Source organism: Leptodactylus fuscus, chromosome 5, assembly GCF_031893055.1.
Source record: "Leptodactylus fuscus isolate aLepFus1 chromosome 5, aLepFus1.hap2, whole genome shotgun sequence".
NCBI lineage: Eukaryota > Metazoa > Chordata > Amphibia > Anura > Leptodactylidae > Leptodactylus > Leptodactylus fuscus.
In genome coordinates, this window is record NC_134269.1 from 20,468,903 (window position 1) to 20,490,524 (window position 21,622).

At 44.6% G+C, this 21,622-nt stretch overlaps 1 protein-coding gene across 3 annotated transcripts in view; it reads left to right on the plus strand.

Annotated features, from left to right (window-relative positions):
- Positions 1-21,622, plus strand: part of LOC142202474 (potassium channel subfamily T member 2-like) — a 132,841-nt gene that overhangs the window by 1,631 nt on the left and 109,588 nt on the right. For 2 of the 3 annotated variants that reach the window (XR_012716085.1, XM_075272603.1), the window contains exon 1: positions 6,633-6,902. Coding sequence is in view for 2 of the 3 variants with exons in the window: in XM_075272603.1 (XP_075128704.1) it covers positions 6,814-6,902 (89 nt within the window). In the remaining variant the exon portion in view is untranslated. Of the gene's footprint in view, positions 1-6,632; positions 6,903-21,622 lie in introns of those variants that run through there. The other variant, XM_075272604.1, reaches the window with a different exon arrangement.

The following is a 21,622-nucleotide window of genomic DNA, read 5'->3' on the forward strand; positions in this document are numbered from 1 at the left end:
ATTGTTTATACGCAGTTGGTGCGATATAAATGTATTTATTTAATGTACAAGGTTCAGGCAGCCTACAATTACCGATACGTCCTGCCACCGGCAATCAGGACGGGCGGGGGGCCGGGGCTTATTAATAGCTCCAGATCCACAGGTCCTCCGAACACACTGCACACTATTCTCGTCACCTCGCCTGACTATTTATAACATTAGATGGATGAAGCGCCTGTTTGGGCCTCTGATCTTTTTATGTTAGATCCATGAACCGAGGCCTCGAGTAATGAAGGAGGTGTAATGAGATCGTGTCGTAACTAGAGGGCGCCAGTGCGCTATTGGAAAATACCCAATTTTTGCTGCAGAGCGCCTATACATATTATTTACCCCAAGTAGGAGTATTTATGGTGGTGCTGGGGCAGGAGGGAATACAGGGGTGAGGTGGGTGCCCGTATAATACTATAGGGGGGGCACTTCATAGATATTGGGATATAAGACCACTCCAGCCTCTACTTGTTGCTCACTAGTAAATTCCCAGTTCCCTGCGCTCTGTATATCTGCATTTTCCGGGATCCTGTCAGTCAAAGTACCCCCCCCCCCCCAATATACTGTGAGGGCGGCTCACCCCGTTTTCTCTCACCCCATTACTCTGTGGCTGCAGAACCTGCGTGAGAGCAGAGAATTACATTTCTAGGCTGGCTGTCTCCTCATCTATGTCAGCAGTCACTTCTATACAGAGTCCTCTCTCTCCGGCAGCAGTCACTCCTACAAAGCCTCATGTTGTTGTCACTTCTATATAGACTTCTCTCATGCAGCAGTCACTTCTATCGAGTCTCATATGACTGTTACTTCTATATAGAGAGTCTCATGTGACTGTCACTTCTATACAGAGAGTCTCATGTGACTGTCACTTCTATATAGAGAGTCTCATGTGGGCGTCACTTCTATATATACAGTCTCATGTGGCCGTCACTTCTATATAGAGAGTCTCATGTGGCCGTCACTTCTATATACAGAGTCTCATGTGACTGTCACTTCTATACAGAGTCTCATGTGGCCGTCACTTCTATATAGAGAGTCTCATGTGGCTGTCACTTCTATATAGAGAGTCTCATGTGGCTGTCACTTCTATACAGAAAGTCTCATGTGACTGTCACTTCTATATAGAGAGTCTCATGTGGCCGTCACTTCTATAGACAGAGTCTCATGTGGCTGTCACTTCTTCTATATAGAGAGTCTCATGTGACCGTCACTTCTATATAGAGAGTCTCATGTGGCCGTCACTTCTATATAGAGAGTCTCATGTGGCCGTCACTTCTATATAGAGTCTCATGTGGCCGTCACTTCTATATAGACTTTCATGTGGCCGTCACTTCTATATACAGAGTCTCATGTGACTGTCACTTCTATATAGAGTTTCATGTGGCTGTCACTTCTTCTATATAGAGAGTCTCATGTGACTGTCACTTCTTCTATATAGAGAGTCTCATGTGGCCGTCACTTCTATATAGAGAGTCTCATGTGGCCGTCACTTCTATATAGAGTTTCATGTGGCTGTCACTTCTTCTATATAGAGAGTCTCATATGGCTGTCACCTGTACAAAGAAACTCTCATGTGGCCATACTTCTATATGGAGAGTCTCAAGTGGCTGTCACCTCTATATGGAGAGTCTCATGTGGCCGTCACTTCTATATACAGAGTCTCATGTGACTGTCACTTCTATACAGAGTCTCATGTGGCCGTCACTTCTATATAGAGAGTCTCATGTGGCTGTCACTTCTATATAGAGAGTCTCATGTGGCCGTCACTTCTATATACAGAGTCTCATGTGGCCGTCACTTCTATATAGAGAGTCTCATGTGGCTGTCACTTCTATATAGAGAGTCTCATGTGGCTGTCACTTCTATACAGAAAGTCTCATGTGGCTGTCACTTCTATACAGAAAGTCTCATGTGACTGTCACTTCTATACAGAGAGTCTCGTGTGACTGTCACTACTATACAGAGTCTCGTGTGACTGTCACTTCCATAAAGAGAGTCTCCTATGACTGTCACTTCTGTACAGAGAGTCTCATGTGACTGTCACTTCTATATGAGAGTCCTTTCTTCTGCAGCAATCACTTCTGTGTAGAGTCCACTCTCTCGCAGCAGTCACTTTTGTACAGAGTCCTCTGTCTTGCAACAATCTTTTCCGTATAGAGTGCTATCAGGTAGCAGTCACTTTTATATAAAGTCTTTGTTACCCAACCAATCACAGCACAGCTTTCAATTTTCAAAAGCACTTTATGAAATGAAAGCTGCATTATGATTGGTCGCTATGGGTAATGGAGACAGTTTTTATGCATCTGCCCTATTAGTGCTTTGTGCAGCAGTCACTTATATAGTCTCATATGGATGTCACTTCTATATAGAGAGTCTCATGTGGCCGTCACTTCTATATAGAGAGTCTCATGTGGCCGTCACTTCTATATAGAGTCTCATGTGACTGTCACTTCTATATACAGAGAGTCTCATGTGGCCGTCACTTCTATATAGAGTCCATGTGACCGTCACTTCTTCTATATAGAGAGTCTCATATGGCAGTCACCTGTACAAAGAAACTCTCATGTGGCCGTCACTTCTATACAGAGTCTCGTGTGACTGTCACTTCCATATAGAGAGTCTCCTGTGACTGTCACTACTATATAGAGAGTCTCATGTGGCTGTCACTTCTATATATACAGTCTCATGTGGCCGTCACTTCTATATAGAGTCTCGTGTGACTGTCACTTCCATATAGAGAGTCTCCTGTGACTGTCACTTCTATATGAGAGTCCTTTCTTCTGCAGCAATCACTTCTGTGTAGAGTCCACTCTCTCGCAGCAGTCACTTTTGTACAGAGTCCTCTGTCTTGCAACAATCTTTTCCGTATAGAGTGCTATCAGGTAGCAGTCACTTTTATATAAAGTCTTTGTTACCCATAGCAACCAATCACAGCACAGCTTTCAATTTTCAAAAGCACTTTATGAAATGAAAGCTGCATTGTGATTGGTCGCTATGGGTAATGGAGACAGTTTTTATGCATCTGCCCTATTAGTGCTTTGTGCAGCAGTCACTTATATAGTCTCATATGGATGTCACTTCTATATAGAGTCTCATGTGGCTGTCACTTCTATATAGAGTCTCATGTGGCCGTCACTTCTATATAGAGTCTCATGTGGCCATCACTTTTGTATAGAGTCTCATGTGGCCGTCACTTCTGTATAGAGTTTCATGTGGCCATCACTTCTTCTATATAGAGAGTCTCATGTGGCCGTCACTTCTTCTATATAGAGAGTCTCATGTGGCCGTCACTTCTATATAGAGAGTCTCGTGGCCGTCACTTCTATATAGAGAGTCTCATGTGGCCGTCACTTCTATATAGAGAGTCTCATGTGGCCGTCACTTCTATATAGAGAGTCTCATGTGGCCGTCACTTCTATATAGAGAGTCTCATGTGGCCGTCACTTCTATATAGAGTCTCATGTGACTGTCACTTCTATATACAGAGAGTCTCATGTGGCCGTCACTTCTATATAGAGTCTCATGTGACTGTCACTTCTATATACAGAGAGTCTCATGTGGCCGTCACTTCTGTATAGAGTTTCATGTGGCTGTCACTTCTTCTATATAGAGAGTCTCGTGGCCGTCACTTCTATATAGAGAGTCTCATGTGGCCGTCACTTCTATATAGAGAGTCTCATGTGGCCGTCACTTCTATATAGAGAGTCTCATGTGGCCGTCACTTCTATATTGAGAGTCTCATGTGGCCGTCACTTCTATAGACAGAGTCTCATGTGGCTGTCACTTCTTCTATATAGAGAGTCTCATGTGGCCGTCACTTCTATATAGAGAGTCTCATGTGGCCGTCACTTCTATATAGAGAGTCTCATGTGGCCGTCACTTCTATATAGAGTCTCATGTGACTGTCACTTCTATATACAGAGAGTCTCATGTGGCCGTCACTTCTATATAGACTTTCATGTGGCCATCACTTCTATATACAGAGTCTCATGTGACTGTCACTTCTATATAGAGTTTCATGTGACTGTCACTTCTTCTATATAGAGAGTCTCATGTGGCCGTCACTTCTATATAGAGTTTCATGTGGCCGTCACTTCTATATAGAGTTTCATGTGGCTGTCACTTCTTCTATATAGAGAGTCTCATATGGCTGTCACCTGTACAAAGAAACTCTCATGTGGCCATACTTCTATATGGAGAGTCTCAAGTGGCTGTCGCTTCTATGTAGAGAGTCTCATGTGGCCGTCACTTCTATATGGAGAGCCTCATGTGACTGTCACTTCTATATAGAGAGTCTCATGTGGCTGTCACTTCTATATAGAGAGTCTCATGTGGCCATCACTTCTATATAGAGAGTCTCGTGTGGCCGTCACTTCTATATTGAGAGTCTCATGTGGCCGTCACTTCTATATACAGAGTCTCATGTGGCCGTCCCTTCTATATACAGAGTCTCATGTGGCCGTCCCTTCTATATACAGAGTCTCATGTGGCCATCACTTCTATATACAGAGTCTCATGTGGCCGTCACTTCTATACTGACAGTCTTATGCAGCTGTCACTACTAAAACCTCTTGTGACTGACACTTCTCTACGAGGTGTCTCTCATGCCGCAGTCACGACTATAGCGATTCCTCTCATGTTGCTGTCACTTTTATATTCTCTTTATCATTCAGCAGTCACTTTTATACTGTCACTTCTGTACAGGCTGTCTTATTCAGCAATAGCCTCTATATAGTCTGTCTATCCAGCTGTCTCCTATATGTCATCTCTCCCATAACATTGGAGTCTCTTTTTTTTTTTTGCATCAGTCTTATCTGAAGTCTGTATTTCTACTCTGAGAAAACTGTCATTTTTTTCATGGGTTATCTCTCTTTTCCTGCTGTCACTTACATCAGGCATAGGCGGTCTCTAAACTGTCTCATTTGCAGCCCTCTATCTCTATCCTCTAAGCATTCGCTTGTATCAACAGTCAATCTAGTCCATCTCTGTCTATGCTTTCTAAGAAGTCACCTGGAGCTGGAGTCTCTTTCTCCTTTCTCTTAGCAGTCATTTGACTCTACAGTCTCTTTTCTTTATCTGCATTCTCTCCCCTTCTCTGTAAGCAGTCACTTGTTGCTAGAGCCAGTCTCTCTCGCTAGAGACATTCTTCCTACCCTCCAAGCAGTCACTTTTATCCACTGTTAGTATCTTTCTACTCTGTACAGTCTCTTGTATCTTGAGCGGTCTCATTCCCTTCTCTCTAATAAATACATTGTATCTACAAGTATCCATCCCCTTCTCTTTTCCCAAGCAGTCACTTATGTCTACAGTCAGTCTCTGTGCAGTCACTTGCACTTATAGGTAATCGTTACCCTCTCTTTCTGTGCAGTCACCTGTCTATGGAGTGAAATCTCTCTCCCCCGTTTCTGAGCGGTCACTTGAGACTATACACCTTCAGTCAGTCTCTGTCCTGCTGTCACTTTTATCAACAGTCAGTCTCCTCGTTCCCTCTGAGCAGTCACTTATACCTATAGGCAATGTCTGACATCTCTTTCTCTCTGAGAAGTCACCTGTACGTACAGTCTCTCTCTTTTAACTGCAGTCTCTCATCTGTCTTATCAGTCACCTGTGTCGGTCGGTCTCTTCTCTACTTGAGCAGTCACTTGCGCCTACAGACAGTCTCTGAGCAGTCACCTGCACCCACAGTCTTACACCTCTGACAGCAGTCTCCCCTCTCTCTAAGCAGTCACAATCAGCCTCTCTAATTTTTGTCACTTGCACCCCTAGGCAGTTTCTCTCCTTTCTCATCAGTCTCTCACCCGTATCTGGAATCAGTCTGTCTCTTCTCTCGTTGAGCAGTCACAGTTCTTTATCAGTAGTCTCTCTCTCTCCAAGCAGCCACCTGTCTCTTCAGTCTCTGAGTAGTCTCCTGCACCCATAGACAGTGTCAGTCATTCATTAGCAGTCTCGCTTCTCTAAGCAGTCCCCTGTCTCTCGCCTCCCCATAGGGATGTCTAAGGTCCCTCATGCACCAGTAGACCCCTCTCTCCGCTCTCTGCGCTCTCCTCTCTCTCTAGAATACTAATCTATTGCCTGTTCTCACTTTCCCTGTCCCCTGCCCCCCAGTATAACAATCTTCATGTGCGCTGCTCTCACACTTCCCCTTCCCACATCACCCCTTCTCTACCTTTCTGGTTACACCGCCCCCCCAATGTGAACGATTCCCACTCCCCCCCCCTTTCCTCCTGTTGCATTCTCTTCCCATCCCACCCCCCATCTCCGAGTCCTTTCCACTCCACTGTCTGTGAATAAAGAGCATTTCTCCGTGTGCTCCTCCTCCGCCCTCCCTTATTGAGAAATACAGCAGGGAACGGTGCATTATATAGATATATAGGTGTAGTGCCTACCTGTGCCCTGCAATCTTCACCCACAGGGCACTGCTCTGCCTGCCCAAGTAAGAAGCTGTATCCCCTATAGGCTCCATAGTCTCCAGTGCTATATGTGGTGGGGGGATTGGCAGCAGAGAAGTTTTGGGCTGCTTTTTCTTTGGGATTTCTCATCATCCCTGCAGTCGGCTGGAGATGTCACCCCAACGCCAACTGATTCTATTATCTTAGACTCCAAGTCTGGTGACCCCATCCTTCGGGATTGGCAGTGCATGCCTAGGAAATTATCAGAACCACCAATACGGGACCATAGGTGTTATGATAGCCCTTTAATATTTGGATGTACTCCTCTCGGCTCCACAGATCCAATGACAGGTGTCGGAAACTGAAGTTCCCTTGAGGATAGTGGCACTAACCAGGTGGCATGATGGAACTGGAAAAAGACGTACAGCCCTTACCACCACGCTACAGGTTCCGAGACCTGCTGATGGGTGACTGGCAGCAGGATGAAAGGTAACGTGATGGGCATGGGGGGGAGGTCTGGCACTGAAAGAGTTAAGTAATGTTCCTGGAAGAAATTAAAATGGGACTTCTAATGCTGGGTCGCTGCCATATATAAACTTAGGAGTGTCTCCCCATATAACATTCAACAAGTGCCTGCTCTGTGTATAATGTACTGTAGAAGGGCTGTATAATGCACAGATATTACTAGGACCCCCCCCCCCCCCCCAGAGGTGCCTGCACTGTATATAATGTACTGTAGAAGGGCTGTATAAGGCACAGATAGTACTAGGACCCCCCAGAGATGTCTGCACTGTATATAATGTAATATAGAGGAGCTGTATAATGCACAGATATTACTAGGATCCCCCCAGAGGTGCCTGCACTGTATATAATGCACTGTAGAGGAGTTGTATAATGCACAGATATTACTAGGATCCCTCCAGAGGTGTCTGCACTGTATATAATGTAGTATAGAGGAGTTGTATAATGCACAGATATTACTAGAATCCCCAAGGAGGTTTCTGTACTGTATATAATGTTCTGTATAATGCACAGATATTACTAGGACCCCCCCCCCCAGAGGTGCCTGCACTGTATATAATGTACTGTAGAGGAGCTGCATAATGCACAGATATTACTAGGATCCCCCCAGAGATGTCTGCACTGTATATAATGTAATATAGAGAAGCTTTATAATGCACAGATATTACTAGGATCCCTCCAGAGGTGCCTGCACTGTATATAATGTAATATAGAGGAGCTGTATAATGCACAGATATTACTAGGACCCCTCCAGAGGTGTCTGCACTGTATATAATGCACTGCGAAGGAGTTATATAATGCACAGATATTACTAGGACCCCCCCCCAGAGATGTCTGCACTGTATATAATGTAATATAGAGGAGCTGTATAATGCACAGATATTACTAGGATCCCCCCAGAGGTGCCTGCACTGTATATAATGCACTGTAGAGGAGTTGTATAATGCACAGATATTACTAGGATCCCTCCAGAGGTGTCTGCACTGTATATAATGTAGTATAGAGGAGTTGTATAATGCACAGATATTACTAGAATCCCCAAGGAGGTTTCTGTACTGTATATAATGTTCTGTATAATGCACAGATATTACTAGGACCCCCCCCCCCAGAGGTGCCTGCACTGTATATAATGTACTGTAGAGGAGCTGCATAATGCACAGATATTACTAGGATCCCCCCAGAGATGTCTGCACTGTATATAATGTAATATAGAGAAGCTTTATAATGCACAGATATTACTAGGATCCCTCCAGAGGTGCCTGCACTGTATATAATGTAATATAGAGGAGCTGTATAATGCACAGATATTACTAGGACCCCTCCAGAGGTGTCTGCACTGTATATAATGCACTGCGAAGGAGTTATATAATGCACAGATATTACTAGGACCCCCCCCCCAGAGATGTCTGCACTGTATATAATGTAATATAGAGGAGCTGTATAATGCACAGATATTACTAGGATCCCCCCAGAGGTGCCTGCACTGTATATAATGCACTGTAGAGGAGTTGTATAATGCACAGATATTACTAGGATCCCTCCAGAGGTGTCTGCACTGTATATAATGTAGTATAGAGGAGTTGTATAATGCACAGATATTACTAGAATCCCCAAGGAGGTTTCTGTACTGTATATAATGTTCTGTATAATGCACAGATATTACTAGGACCCCCCCCCCAGAGGTGCCTGCACTGTATATAATGTACTGTAGAGGAGCTGTATAATGCACAGATATTACTAGGACACCCCCCCCCCCCCCCCCAGAGGTGCCTGCACTGTATATAATGTACTGTAGAGGAGCTGTATAATGCACAGATATTACTAGGATCCCCCCAGAGATGTCTGCACTGTATATAATGTAATATAGAGAAGCTTTATAATGCACAGATATTACTAGGATCCCTCCAGAGGTGCCTGCACTGTATATAATGTAATATAGAGGAGCTGTATAATGCACAGATATTACTAGGACCCCTCCAGAGGTGTCTGCACTGTATATAATGTAATATAGAGGAGCTGTATAATGCACAGATATTACTAGGACCCCTCCAGAGGTGTCTGCACTGTATATAATGTAATATAGAGGAGCTGTATAATACACAGATATTACTAGGATCCCCCCAGAGGTGTCTGCACTGTATATAATGTAATATAGAGGAGCTGTATAATGCACAGATATTACTAGGACCCCCCCCCAGAGGTGCCTGCACTGTATATAATGTACTGTAGAGGAGCTGTATAATGCACAGATATTACTAGGACACCCCCCCCCCCAGAGGTGCCTGCACTGTATATAATGTACTGTAGAGGAGCTGTATAATGCACAGATATTACTAGGATCCCCCCAGAGATGTCTGCACTGTATATAATGTAATATAGAGAAGCTTTATAATGCACAGATATTACTAGGATCCCTCCAGAGGTGCCTGCACTGTATATAATGTAATATAGAGGAGCTGTATAATGCACAGATATTACTAGGACCCCTCCAGAGGTGTCTGCACTGTATATAATGTAATATAGAGGAGCTGTATAATGCACAGATATTACTAGGACCCCTCCAGAGGTGTCTGCACTGTATATAATGTAATATAGAGGAGCTGTATAATACACAGATATTACTAGGATCCCCCCAGAGGTGTCTGCACTGTATATAATGTAGTATAGAGGAGCTGTATAATGCACAGCTATTACTAGGATCCCTCCAGAGGTGGCTGCACTATATATAATGTACTGTAGAAGAGCTGTATAATGCACAGATATTACTAGGATCCCTCCAGAGGTGCTTGCACTGTCTATAATGTACTATAGAAGAGCTGTATAATGCACAGATATTACTAGGATCCCTCCAGAGGTGCCTGCACTGTATATAATGTAGTATAGAGGAGCTGTATAATGCACAGATATTACTAGTATCCCTCCAGAGGTGGCTGCACTATATATAATGTAATATAGAGGAGCTGTATAATACACAGATATTACCAGGATCCCTCCAGAGGTGCCTGCACTGTATATAATGTAATATAGAGGAGCTGTATAATACACAGATAGTACTAGGATCCCTCCAGAGGTGTCTGCACTGTATATAATGTACTATAGAAGAGCTGTATAATACACAGATATTACTAGGATCCCTCCAGAGGTGGCTGCACTGTATATAATGTAATATAGAGGAGCTGTATAATACACAGATATTACTAGGATCCCTCCAGAGGTATCTACACTGTATATAATGTAGTATAGAGGAACTGTATAATACACAGATAGTACTCTGGCCTGTCAGAGCTGTCTATACTATGGAGCTGGGATTACATGATCACTACACCATGATGGGCTCAGGTCAATTTTAATAATCAGAGATGAGAGATTTTAATAGGGTGACCCATGTTTTCCATTAGATAAGGTGACACCCTACGTCTGGTGCATGTATCCTGACTTCCTCATTAGTTCTTTGCTGTCTGGCTCTGATCTGTGGGTGCACATCCCTCGCCCGCTGCACAGATCCGGAGATTTGGAGCGGATTATAATAGGATAACAGCCATTGTGTTCCTGAGTGTAATCCTAAATCAAAGCTCAGGGAACAAATCACTGACTGTGCAGCTCATTAATAGTAGCGGAGAGTCGCCGTCTTACCTCCTGCTGACAAAAAACTTTATATCTTTGTGTATTTGAATACTGCCATACAGTGCTCAAATCTCCATTTAATATCCAAATAATACCGCCATATAGTGCTTAAATCTCCATTTAATATCCAAATAATACCGCCATACAGTGCTCAAATCTCCATTTAATATCTAAATAATACCGCCATACAGTGCTCAAATCTCCATTTAATATCCAAATAATACCGCCATATAGTGCTTAAATCTCCATTTAATATCCAAATAATACCGCCATACAGTGCTCAAATCTCCATTTAATATCCAAATAATACCGCCATACAGTGCTCAAATCTCCATTTAATATCCAAATAATACCGCCGTACAGTGCTTAAATCTCATAGTTAAGTGTCTGGTAGTCTAGGGCAGTGAAGGGTTACATGCTTCACTTTGAGGTTTATCCTGATTGTCTAGATCTGAAAGGGTTTGTCAAGCCCCTAAGGCCTCATGCACACCACCGAGTGTGCAGCCTGAGGCTCTTCCGGGGGAAGTTCTGACGCTGTTAATTATAGAGCGGCTGCTATCTTGCTCCGTGAAATTGGAACGTAACCCCCCCCCCCCCATTGAAGTTAATGGCGAACAGGAGGCACTAGGATGACACTTGGATAACCAAGTGTCATTCGAGTGCCTTCCGTCAAAAAAATTGGAACTTTCTCAGCCTATACACTTGGCCGTGTACATGAGGCCTTGCAGTTTTAGACCTAAAGTTTTGGAATAAATTAGATAAAATACCAAATACTTACCCAGATGTTAGAGTATGACTGTGTCTCTCAGATAGCACTATGCGCTATACTTCTTACCTAAACATGTAGGCACAGATAGTACTGCCTTCCTGTATGTTTCAGTTAATGCTGTGGTCACAAATAGTACTGCCTCTCTGTATCTCTCAGTCCTTATGGCTCAGTGGTTTAGTGTCCCAAATAGTAATATTGTAGACATGTCCTTACTTACCCAACTTCTGTGCTCCTGACGACTGTGCAATGGTTTACTGAAGCTGGAACAGTACACCTCATTTACAGTGCGCATGTGCCCGAGTGAAGCCAAAGTCTACTTACCTGGCTTAACTGAACAACTGTGAAGGTGCTGGGAGTTCAGGGGACTGGTAAGTATTATGGGTTTTTCCCCCACAGCAGCACAGGAAAAGTTGGTGTATTTGAGACACTTATGCTGCTAGTCCATAAATATCCCAAGTAGACCTTACAAGTTCTCTTTAATGTTATAGACACAGATCATGCTGCCTTCCTGACTTTGTCAGTTACTGAGGTGGTCACTAATAGTATCACCCAGTGTTATCTGTAAACTGATGATATAAGCACAGATAGTACTGTCCTCTGTATATCTGTGTTAATCATGTAGGCACAGATAGTTCTGCCTCCTTGTTCCTTTCAGTTAATGATATAGTCACAGATAGTACTACCCGTTATCTGTAAGTTATTGATATAAGCACAGATAGTACTTTCCTCTGTATCTCTGATTTAATCATGTAGGCTCAGATAGTTCTGCCTCCTTGTTTTGTTCAGTTAATAACATAGTCACAGATAGTACTACCTATTATCTGTAAGTTATGGATATAAGCACAGATAGTACTGTCCTCTGTATCTATGAGTTATCACATAGGCACAGATAGTTCTGCCTCCTTGTTTCTCTCAGTTAATGATGTGGTCACCGGATAGTACTGCCCTTTGTTATCTGTAAGTTATTGATATAAGCACAGATAGTACTATCCTCTGTATCTCTGATTTAATCATGTAGGCACAGATAGTTCTGCCTCCTTGTTTCTTTCAGTTAATAACATAGTCACAGATAGTACTACCCGTTATCTGTAAGATGTTGATATAAGCACAGATAGTACTGTCCTCTGTATCCTTATCACGTAGGCACAGATAGTTCTGTCTCCTTGTTTCTTTCAGTTAATGATGTATTCACACAACCACAATTCACACACTTTTTTTCAATACATTCTTTATTTATAGATTTTCCAGTAAAAAAAAAAAAGTCTAACAAATAAATAGACACCGGAGAGGGGCACAATAACCAGCGACAAAAATATTGCTGGACATTTAGGAATGGGTTACAATAAATAGGCAGCCAAAGTAAAGGGGGGCTGAGCTTCAGCAATTGTAAAAAGAGTCCAGCAAGTCAGCCATATTGGCCTACCAAATAATCATAAAGTAAGCAAACACAGCCGAAAAAACCAAGAGGGAAATGGGGAGAGAAAAACAGAAAAAGAGAAGAGTAAAAATAAAGGGGAGAAGGGCTAGGGGGAGGCAAGGGTAGGAGGGCTGTGCGGGAAGGGGTTAAAGGTGAGCTCCATAAAGACCATAGAATGAAGGTGGAGAGGGCAGGTTGACCCACAAGGGCCCGGTAGGAGGTTAGGGCAGGCTCCTCGGGACCTGATGAGCTCCTCGTGTTCCTGTGAGCCATGAAATATTATCCACAAGCTCCAGGAGGTGACTAAAGATTTGTGAGTATTCCTGGGGGGCCTGGTGAGGTCCTCCATCCGTTGTCTATCCTCCACCCTATGAATCCAGTGGATTAATCTGAGTGAGGTGAAGCAGGGATACGAGATCTGGTCGCATCTACAAAATGTTAAATTGACTTCTAACACACTTGTAAGATCAGAAAGGTGAAGCAAGAAAAAGGTCTGGGGATCTTGTAAGTACTCAGTGTTGTGCATCCCCAAAGTCCAGGATAGGTCCAAAAGATGTGGCGGAGAGCTGCCTCTGCTAGACCACATTTCCAGCAGAGCAGGGAGCTACTTGGGTACATTTCATATCATTTCAAGGGGAACTTGGTATGGTCACAGACAGTACTACCTCCCTGTCTCTCTGTCTCTACGCCCCCCCCCCCCAAAAAAAAAGGGGCAAAAAAAGCAAGTTTATGTGCAGTCTATAAAGTCGTTAAAGGACACTTTAAGGAACTGTTTGTCAAACTTCTATTAGCGCGGCCCACCTTGCAATTACTCGTATCTTGTATACCTCCCTGTCTCTCTCAGTTATTGGTATGGTCACAGATAGTACTACCTGCCTGTCTCTCTCAGTTATTGGAATGGTCACAGATAGTATTACCTCCCTGTATCTCTCAGTTATTGGTATAGTCACAAATAGTACTACCTCCCCGTCTCTCTGTTATTGGTATGGTCACAAATAGTACTACATCCCTATCTCCATCAGTTATTGGTATGGTCACAGATAGTACTACCTCCCTGTCTCTCTCAGTTATTGGTATAGTCACAGATAGTACTACCTGCCTGTCTCTCTGTTATTGGAATGGTCACAGATAGTATTACCTCCCTGTCTCTCTCAGTTATTGGTATAGTCACAGATAGTACTACCTCACTGTCTCTCTGTTATTGGTATGGTCACAAATAGTACTACATCCCTATCTCTCTCAGTTATTGGTATGGTCACAAATAGTACTACCTCCCCGTCTCTCTCAGTTATTGGTATAGTCACAGATAGTACTACCTCCCTGTCTCTCTCAGTTATTGGTATGGTCACAAATAGAACTACCTCCCCGTCTCTCTGTTATTGGTATGGTCACAAATAGTACTACATCCCTATCTCCATCAGTTATTGGTATGGTCACAGATAGTACTACCTCCCTGTCTCTCTCAGTTATTGGTATAGTCACAGATAGTACTACCTCCCTGTCTCTCTCAGTTATTGGTATGGTCACAGATAGTACTACCTCCCTGTCTCTCTCAGTTATTGGTATGGTCACAAATAGTACTTCTGCACCTGGAAACATGCTTGACTATATTCAGGGGCTGAAAAGTCCTAACCTGCTCCTGGTCACAGATTCATCATTGTAGATACCGTATATGTGCCTGCTTTGATAGGCTCCAGGATGAGGGGGGCTGATTCACCATAACAAACATCCATAGATGTAAAGAAGAATGTTTTCTTTCACTGACAACAAGCAGAGATGGAGAGAAATGAAAACATGCAGAAATGATTAGAAAGTCACAGAACTTTTTAGTCAATGATTTGCCTACGACTATATACAATGCAGTTCAGCCCTTTTGCTATTAGTGTATGGACATGTTGTGTTCCTGTTGCCTGCATGCTGCCACTATGTCTCCCGCAGTCTCCCCCCACCGCCACTAGCGCAGAGGCCAAAGCAAGTAGCTGCGCTGTTATGTCCCTGATTCTACAGGCATTAGGAGCATCTGATAACCTTGGATTGAGAATTGCTCTAAATGGTGGTGTCTCTAACCACAAACAAGCGGCCGGCTCAAGGCCGAGATGTGATATTTATAGTACTGTGCAAAGGTTTTAGGCAGCTGTGGAAAAATACTGCAAACTAAGAAAGCTTTCAGAGACAGAAGGGTTAATAGATTGTTTTTGTCCATTACAAATATGAATTGAATAACGAAAAGAGAAATCTAAATCTCATCGATACTTGGTGTGACCTTTGCCCTTTGGAGGATTTGTCCTCAACATGATGATATGGCCCCCGCAGATATAGCCCGGATCTCGTCATCATCCAGTCTGTCTGGGAGAGGGAGAGAAGGATTGGAGTAAGCCTACACCCACACAAGATCTGTGTTTGGTTCTCTAAGGCTGCATTCACACAGAGTAACGTTGGCGTTTTTTGTGCTTATTTTGGCACATAGCGCCGCGTTAACGCCGCGTTTGCACCGTTCAACGCGACCACAAAATAGCGCGGCGCAAACACGGCGTTAACGCGGCGCTATGTGCCAAAATAAGCACAAAAACCGCCAACGTTACTCTGTGTGAATGCAGCCTAAGATGGTGGTGGCAACAACCTCTCTGCAAGCACCAAGAAGATCTGATGGGAGGCAAAGGTCACTCCAAATATTGGCATCAAACATTCAATATACATTCTATTATGTTATGTTAAGTGTCATATACAGGCCCCCTTAACCCTCTAACAGCCACCCCACTGTCTTTTGATGGTAGCAATGATCTAGGAAGAGCCAGTGGGGTGTCTGGTTGATGACCTTGTTGATATAATTGATAACTTACCATTAGCAAAGGTCATCCATTGGAGATCAGTGGGAATCCATCACCTGGGAACCCCGTGGATCCCATATGCACTACATCAGCATCCCGTTGCGTCTAGCCCACATGAAAATGCTGGCGGTGGAAACTGAAGAGGAATTTCATTTTCATTTTCCTCCGTGTGAACAGACCCCTAATGTTTTAAGCAGTGGCGTTACTAGGAATGGCAGGGCCCCGTAGCGAACTTTTGACATGGGCCCCCCCCCCAACCGACGCCGACAACCTCGACTGACCCCCTCCTCCTCATTCCTGCGCGCTCCAGTATGTCCCTTAGTTGCCCCAGTACACACTATTATGTCCTTTAGTGGCCCCTGCACACAGTATTATGTCCCGTAGTGGCCCCTGCACAGTATTATCCCCCATAGTGGCCCCTGCACACAGTATTATCCCCAATAGTGGCCCCTGCACACAGTATTATACCCAATAGTGGCCCCTGCACACAGTATTATCCCCCATAGTGACCCCTGCACACAGTATTATGCCCCATAGTGGCCCCTGCACACAGTATTATGCCCCATAGTGGCCCCTGCACACAGTATTATCCCCAATAGTGGCCCCTGCACACAGTATTATGTCCCATAGTGGCCCCTGCACACAGTATTATACCCCATAGTGACCCCTGCACACAGTATTATGCCCCATAGTGGCCCCTGCACACAGTATTATGTCCCATAGTGGCCCCTTCACACAGTATTATACCCCATAGTGACCCCTGCACACAGTATTATGTCCCTTAGTAAGCCCTGCACACAGTATTATGTCCCATAGTGGTCCCTTCACACAGTATTATACCCCATAGTGACCCCTGCACACAGTGTTATGTCCCATAGTGGCCCCTGCACACAGTATTATCCCCCATAGTGGCCCCTGCACACAGTATTATGTCCCACTGTGGACACCCATAAACAATTATTATACTCTGGGGTCTTTTCACACCCCAGAGTATAATAATCGGAGACCCGGGGGAATAAAAACATAAAAAACTACTGTTTCTTACCTGTCCCCCGGCTCCTATGCTGTCAGCCTCTGCTGCTGTCCTTCTTCAATGACGTCGGACGTCACTTGACCCGGGACGCAGGCCGGGTTCATGTGACGTCAGAGACGTCAGACAACTAGGAAGGAGGCCTGGCAGGATCGTGGAGAGGTAAGTAACAGTGTTTTTTATGTTTATTACCTCTCCCGGTCCGCCGATCATTATACATCAGGGGTCTGCAAAGACCTCCGAGTATAATAATAGTCTTTGTGGGGTCCGCGGTGTCACTTACCGATCCCGGCCCAGCCAGGATCGGTAAGTAAATTGGGCCCATAACGGCCTATTAAAAAAAAAAAAAAAATCAAAAATGCAGCGGTAGCGGCTGTCACCGGGCCCCCTAATGTCCCGGACCCTGTGGCAGCTGCTATGGCGGTAGTTACACTACTGGTTTTAAGGATATGGTAACCATATCGGTTTCAAGCCTGGAAAGCTGGACTTCACCTGTCCCTCCTATGGCTCTCAGATACGCCCAGTAGTAAGGTTGAATCGTACAACAGTCAGACAGTAGGGAAACCACAGTCATGAAGCACGCCACAATACTGGCAGACAACAAAACACTTCAACTCACCGCTGGATGAGAAGAGCTGAACGCTGAGGGTTGTTGAAGGGCAAGATGATCAGCAATGGAGTGTATAGCAGATGTGCGGTATACAGGAAGAAAGAAGAAGCAATACCAACTGAACTGTCCCTGTCTGAACAGAACCTATAGAGCCGATATATCCTATACAGGCAAAATCGGACACTGGCAAGAGCTTGTAACGTATGAGGAGAACGGAGGGGACACAAGACGTAAAGGTCCTTCTCCAGTGGTCCAGCCATCTACGTAACACAAATAACGCTGTATAACTGGTACCTACTGTACGTACAGATGTGGCAGAGAAAACCCAAACTTCAGCAATTGGTTAAACTACTGCAGCAAGAGATCTTATCACAGAAGACAACACAAAACATATGAAGTCCTTGCTTTTTGTTGTCTTCTGTGATACGACATGAAGCTTTTCAGAAGAAAAAAACTGCTTGAGAAGAATCCTCAAAATCATCTTCAAAAACCTGAAGCAGATTTTTTAATTCTTAAAGGGGATGTGAACATCCCCTTACCCTGGAAATCTGTTTTAGGCTAAGAACCGCCACGCTAAAGCGCCTCGGAAACAACCGCGGCGTGAACGCATTGCAGTTCTTCCCACAACACTTTGAGTAGAAAGTTCACAGAGACTTCCTCCGCGGACTTTCTGTTGCCATTATATCTATGGGGAAGCCGCCGGTGTTTCCGTAGATATAATTGACATGCTGCGGTTTTCAAAACCGCAACGGTTTTGGAAATCGCAGCGTGTCCACGTTGCAATTTTTTTCCTACATAGTGGGCAAGGGATTCGCACGGATCCCATCCACTTTGCAAGTACTGTAAAATGCCATGATTTTTACAGTGGCGTTGGATAAAAAAAAAGTGCACGATATACATTCTAGCCTTGGAATAGCTCCAGGTATCAGATCTCTGGGGGTTGACACCGGCCATCGCTAGTGGACGTAGCCAGAAGCAAATGGCTCCATCCACCTTGTAGTCATGAGGGGTAATGCATTTAAAAAAAAAAAAATTCTAAAAAAAAGGGTCTGGTCGTTCAGGGCCATTAAGGGGTTGAGAGTGGGGCTGACAAGGCCGTAGCCTTCTGAGTTGAGATGCAATGTGCAAAAGCTTTTCATAGAATATGGAGAAATGTCATCTGCCGGCAGAAGGTCAGTGGTTCCTGAGAGATCTATAGTCATGCCATGTCCTTTAAGGGGAACAATAAAGTAAATGTTATCTATAAATATTTAGAGGGTTAAATTAGCATGCTGCCCGAAGGACCATAGGTTACAGGCATCAGGCGGCCATCTTGTGAATGTTCACCTTTAAGCAGTGGGTAGTTTGTAGGCCTGGTTTATTAATGCAGGGGTTGTGGCCCCCTGTTTTCTGATGCAGCCCTAAAAGAGTTAAATTATAGCATTCCTGCTGCCTGAAACCACAAGAGGAAGGGGTCGGCACAAGTGTTAATGTTATAACATGCTAATCAGTGGGGTCCAACTACTGGGACCCCCACTGATCATGGGAAAGGGGTCCGATGCCCTTAATCGAATAGAGCGACAGGGTGCGCATGCGTACTACCACTCTATTCTGTCTATGGGATATTGTGCGCATGCGTACTGCCACTGTATTCTGTCTATGGGATATTGTGCGCATGCGTACTGCCACTCTATTCTGTCTATGGGATATTGTGCGCATGCGTACTGCCACTCTATTCTGACTATGGGATATAGTGCGCATGCTCCTCTAATATGTTAACCCATTCCATGTGTACATTGGTAAGGGACTCATGACCTGGATCCCTACAAGGAGTGCTATATAGTACACCGCCCTTCCCTTTTACACTGACTTGTTTCAGACATCAAAGAAGACGACAAAGTGACAGAGGTGTATGAGCAAAAAAGCTATTGGTGTGGCCAGATGAACGTAGAGAAGACCAGTGTTGTACTGAGGTTCCTTGGGTCCACCAGATAAAATGGTTATGGGGGTAACCCTCCAACAAAGCCTAGGACAGAAACCATAGTACCCTTGAAGTTTAGGTGTCTTCTGTTTGACCATTATTGTGTTAGGGCCTGGGCCCACCAGAAGATCCTCTGGTACTGTGGTGGGCTAGTCCAACACTAGAGAAGACTAAAAAAGTGGTTGGAAGTAAAGATGGACGAACTGCATAGTTCCAAACCGGGTTCAACCTGAATACTCCAAGTTCTTCAGTTAAATGAAGAACTAAACTAAACTAAAATGGGGGCGGCAACATGCATGCTCTTCAGACCCCATGTGGAGGCCCAGGAGAGGTGAAAATAAAATCAAAAACATTAATACTCACCTTCCCTCACCTCGTTTAGGCCTCCTCGATGCTTCCGTTGCTCTCCTTGTGACGTCATACTCGCAGGGTCACCATTGAGGTCTGTGATTGGGCCATATTGATCACATGGGCACGTTGGCCTGCCTATGTGACCACTAAGGGCCAATCACAGGCTTCAGCAGTGACCCCGGGTGCGTGACGTCATCAAGGAGACAAAAGAGCGCTGGACACCGCGAGGAGACCCAAAAGAGATGAGGGAAGGTGAGTTTAATAAGTTCACTTATGGTTGTATCTGAACGTGTTCGACCTTAAATGAGTCAATACCTAAGATGCCCGAAATGAATCTTGGAAGGTTTACCCTTCTCTAGTTGGAAGGCAGCATCTTAATATTAAAACCAGACTGACATGGCGCATGATGGACCCTGCCGTTGACCGAGGTCTTGTGTCCTACCTTCTCTTGTCACACTATGGCGGCTTTATTTTATTAGTAGAGTAGATGGAAGACCAGGATGTAGGAGTAATACTGATTTGGAGGGAGAGACGTGCCATGCTTGGCCTGAATGCAAGACAGGTGTTTCTCCTGTCGAGAGGGCAAAACGTCCTTCATGATGGCGGTATGCCCAGACACTTGTCTTCTATAATATTAACACCTTCAGGAGCCCTTTATACCAGAGCAGGAATAAAAATGGCAAGAAGGAGTACATCGGGGCAATTCTGAACCTGGGGACGGCTGTTGTTTTTTTTAGGCGGGTTGGCATTATTTACACTGTGGGGGTCACTATGAGCAGGATATTATATTGGGGAAGGGGGCACAATGAGAGGGCCATTATAGTGTAGAGGGGGACATTTTAATTTGGGGACGCGAGATGAAAGGATGTTTTTGTGAGTTGGTCACAAAGAACAAACATTGTATTATGGAAGTCAAAGTAAAGGGACAATCCACTTTGGGGGGGATTATATAAGATAATAAGATAAGATAATCCTTTAATAGTCCCACAGTGGGGAAATTTCAGTATGTTACAGCAGCATAGTAATACAGATACAGGATAATACACAGTAATATATTACAGACATAGACACACATAAGCTGAGAGGAGAAGATATACTAGGAGTCCATAGCAGCTAAGGAACAGAAGAAGAAAGAGGAAGACTTCATAGTCATAATCATTAGTTCTCTGTGCGGAGTGATCTTCACTTGGTCTGATGTAGATTATACAGCCTGGTCGTGGTTGGGAGGAAGGACCTGCGATAGCTCCTTCTCACACTTGGGGTGGAGCAGACGGTCACTTACAGTGCTGCCAAGTTCCATTAAGGTCTCATACATGGGGTGGGATTTGTTCTCCCACATGGAGGTCACCACAGACAGTGTCCTTCTGTCACCCACCACCTGTACTGGGTCCAGGGGGCTCCCCAGGACAGAGCTGGCCCTCCTGATCAGCCTGTCAAGTCTGTTTCTGTCCCTGGTTGATATACTGCTCCCCCAGCAGGCCACACCGAAAAAGATAGCTGAAACAACCACCGAGTTGAAAAAGGCCCTAAGAAGTGTCCCCTGGACTCCGAAGGCCCTCAGCCTCCTGAGCAGGTAGAGCCTGCTGTGGCCCTTTCTGTGCAGCGCCTCCAGGTGATCAGCCCAGTCTAGTTTATTATTGAGGAGGACACCCAGGTACTTATAAGTCCTGACTATCTCAATACATGTCCCTTGGATCTCCACCGGGTCGGAGCACCTCTCCGTTTACTAAAGTCCACCACCATCTCCTTGGTCTTTCCAGCATTAATCCTGATCTGGTTCTGCTGGCACCATTCAACAAAATCCCGGTTTAAGTCTCTGTATTATAGTGTGTGACCACAGGCAGGGGGGCATTATAAAGTGGAGCAAGAATGAGGGGGCATTGTGGGTGCCATTATAGTGTGGGGGGACACAAAGAGAGCACATTGTACTTTGGGGAACATTATACTGTATGAGGATATTATGAGGGAGATGTTATAGTGTGTGGGCCACAAAGAGGGGACACAATACTGAAGTGCATCAATATGGAGGACATTATATTGTGTAGGGGCCACTAAAGCGGTACTATTCTGCATGGAGGCACAAAGGGACCTGGATGGA